The sequence below is a fragment of the Pinus tabuliformis genome, chromosome 5_2 (genome assembly GCF_031772625.1).
Source record: "Pinus tabuliformis cultivar Carrire ecotype Pingquan chromosome 5_2, CPIR1, whole genome shotgun sequence".
Taxonomy (NCBI): Eukaryota; Viridiplantae; Streptophyta; class Pinopsida; order Pinales; family Pinaceae; genus Pinus; species Pinus tabuliformis.
The window spans coordinates 775,652,739-775,654,949 of record NC_142306.1 but is presented as its reverse complement, the minus strand read 5'-3'; the positions used below and the strand labels follow the sequence as shown (position 1 = coordinate 775,654,949).

Genomic DNA, 2,211 nt, shown 5'->3' with positions numbered 1-2,211 from the left:
ATATGGGCACCAAGGGTCCGGGCATTCCATTGATATTCTGGAGAACGTGCCTGCAGCTTTCAGCCAGGTCTAGTTTTATGTCTAGATTAATGTTTGTGTTTTACATTTCCTAGGTCAAGCCAATCCATGTTTTATGTCTAGATTAATTTGTGTGTTTTACGTTTCCTAAGTCAAGCCAATCCATGTTTTATGTCTAGATTAATGTTTGTGTTTTACATTTCCTACGTCAATCCAATTCATAGAGGATTTTGGTTTCCAAAAATGGCAAAAACTCTACATAAACTTGGAAATTTTGTATTTATGTCCATGGCCATTATGGCCCATCTTAATATCAATTGCAGTTTCAGAACATTCTATAAATATAGGAAGCTAATTGTTTGATTTCACTTATTCTAGAATCCACAATCAAATCGAGTGGTATGAGGCTCAAGAAGTAGACTCCCGGTCTTCCTAAATGAGAAGTCTTCCTTACATTAAGTCCGACAGAAAAAAGTATTTCTAATTTGAAAGTTTCTTCCCAATCCTATAGTCTTATCGTTAAATAATTTTCCCAATTCTATAGTCTTATCATCATTAAATAATTTTCCCAATTCTATAGTCTTATCATTAAATAATTTTGCGATAGGTTTTTAGAAAAGTAGCTATAGTGTTGAGCTAAAAGATAGTATTGAGGTAAAAACACTCGTTGCCCACAACTAGCTTTTTAATTAATAGAAACTTCTTTTTTTTTCAGAAACTTCTTTTTTAATTAATAGAAACTTCTACTTATTCGAAAAATAAAAACCAAAAAACGAAAAACAAAACTAGAGTCTCGACCTCAGCTGCGTGAAGAATCCCTCAATCCACGCCCGTAAAATGTCAAGAAATCCTGCCGTTTCTCATACAAAAAGTTCATATTGAAATTCTGAATCGATCTGCATTCATTCATCTGTCAACCCGTTCCATACTTAACGATTCTGCCTCTATTTCATTCATCAATTCCCCATTCTGCCCTTCAAAGCGAAGGTTTTTCTTCTGCGTGCACTCCGCAACGATGATGTTAGGAATATGAAAGGCCTTTATCGCAAAACGGTACCTGAGATAGATTCAGCCCCGGCCAAGACCTCCGACACCGATGATCGACAGCCGCCGCCAATGGCAGCCAGCAGCAATATTCCATATGAAGGGATGCTTATGCTAGCGACTTTCGTAGTTCTCACCGCCGTCCTTTCATTACTCTTCATGGTCTGCGCCTACTGGAGAACTCGGCGCCGTCTATTTCCCTTTGCGGACGATAATTCCTTGAGCCTCGGTAACATGGGTTTGGACGCGCGCGTTGTAGAATCTCTGCCAGCCTTCGCGTATAAAGCACAGATCTTCAAAGACGCTCTGGAATGCGCGGCCTGTCTGTCGGAATTTGAGGAGAACGAGAGAGGTCGGTTTCTACCGAATTGCAAACACAGCTTTCACGCAGATTGTATCGACATGTGGTTTCGTTCGCAGTCAACTTGCCCTATTTGCAGAACTGGCGCTCAGCCGAAACAGAGGGTAGGTAATAACAATAGCGATGAGATTTTCATTAATGTAGAGTTGATTTCTTCAGGTAATAGAGAAATTTGCATCGACCCAGGACTCGAACGAGGGCATACGAGCTCTCAAGAAGAAAAAACCAAAACCGCCGTGGACGAAGGGCCATCCACGGGCGGAATCTCCTCGATGCCGGAAACCGCCACTGATATGCTCGATAGGCCTGAAAGCTTCTCAAGCGAAAAACAGCTGTGCTTGCACAGTGGATCGCAATCCTCAAACACTGTGGTCCATTCACTGAAGAGAATGTTAAGCAGAGACAGAGAGGGGAGGGTGTTCCCCGATTATATTGAAGATCGCGGCATCGAAACCGAGGGACAACCGGAATCGTAGATGCGTAGCTAGTGTAACTTTCCCAACCTCCGTCGCCCAACAATTAACGTGGCCAGTGTGGAAACTTTCCCAACTTCCATGTCCAGCAATTAAGTTGGTCTAGGCGTTTTCAGCCTTTTGTTTCTTAAATCACTATTCTTCAAAAGGTGGTAAATTAAGCGTGTCAAAGATAAGCCTCAATTGAACTTAGCATCTCCCTTTGTAAATGTATTTCATACCTTAGTACATTGCATCTGTGAGTCGGTAGTGATGATAATTTCTTTTATAAAATTATCAATTTATGGTAAGGATAGTTATAACTTGCTGCTGTCT

The 2,211-nt window shown here is 41.0% G+C and overlaps 1 protein-coding gene across 1 annotated transcript; it reads left to right on the top strand.

Moving 5' to 3' along the window:
- Nucleotides 1-1,047: 1,047 nt before the first annotated feature.
- LOC149161575 (uncharacterized) lies at nucleotides 1,048-1,899 on the top strand. Its single transcript, XM_089434927.1, has one exon. The coding sequence runs from the start codon at nucleotides 1,048-1,050 to the stop codon at nucleotides 1,897-1,899; it is 852 nt and encodes a 283-aa protein (XP_089291053.1).
- Nucleotides 1,900-2,211: the final 312 nt, after the last annotated feature.

Bases quoted from the DNA above. Each gene is read 5' to 3' on its own strand.
- LOC149161575 (XM_089434927.1), top strand. From the start codon at position 1,048: ATGAAAGGCCTTTATCGCAAAACGGTACCTGAGATAGATTCAGCCCCG.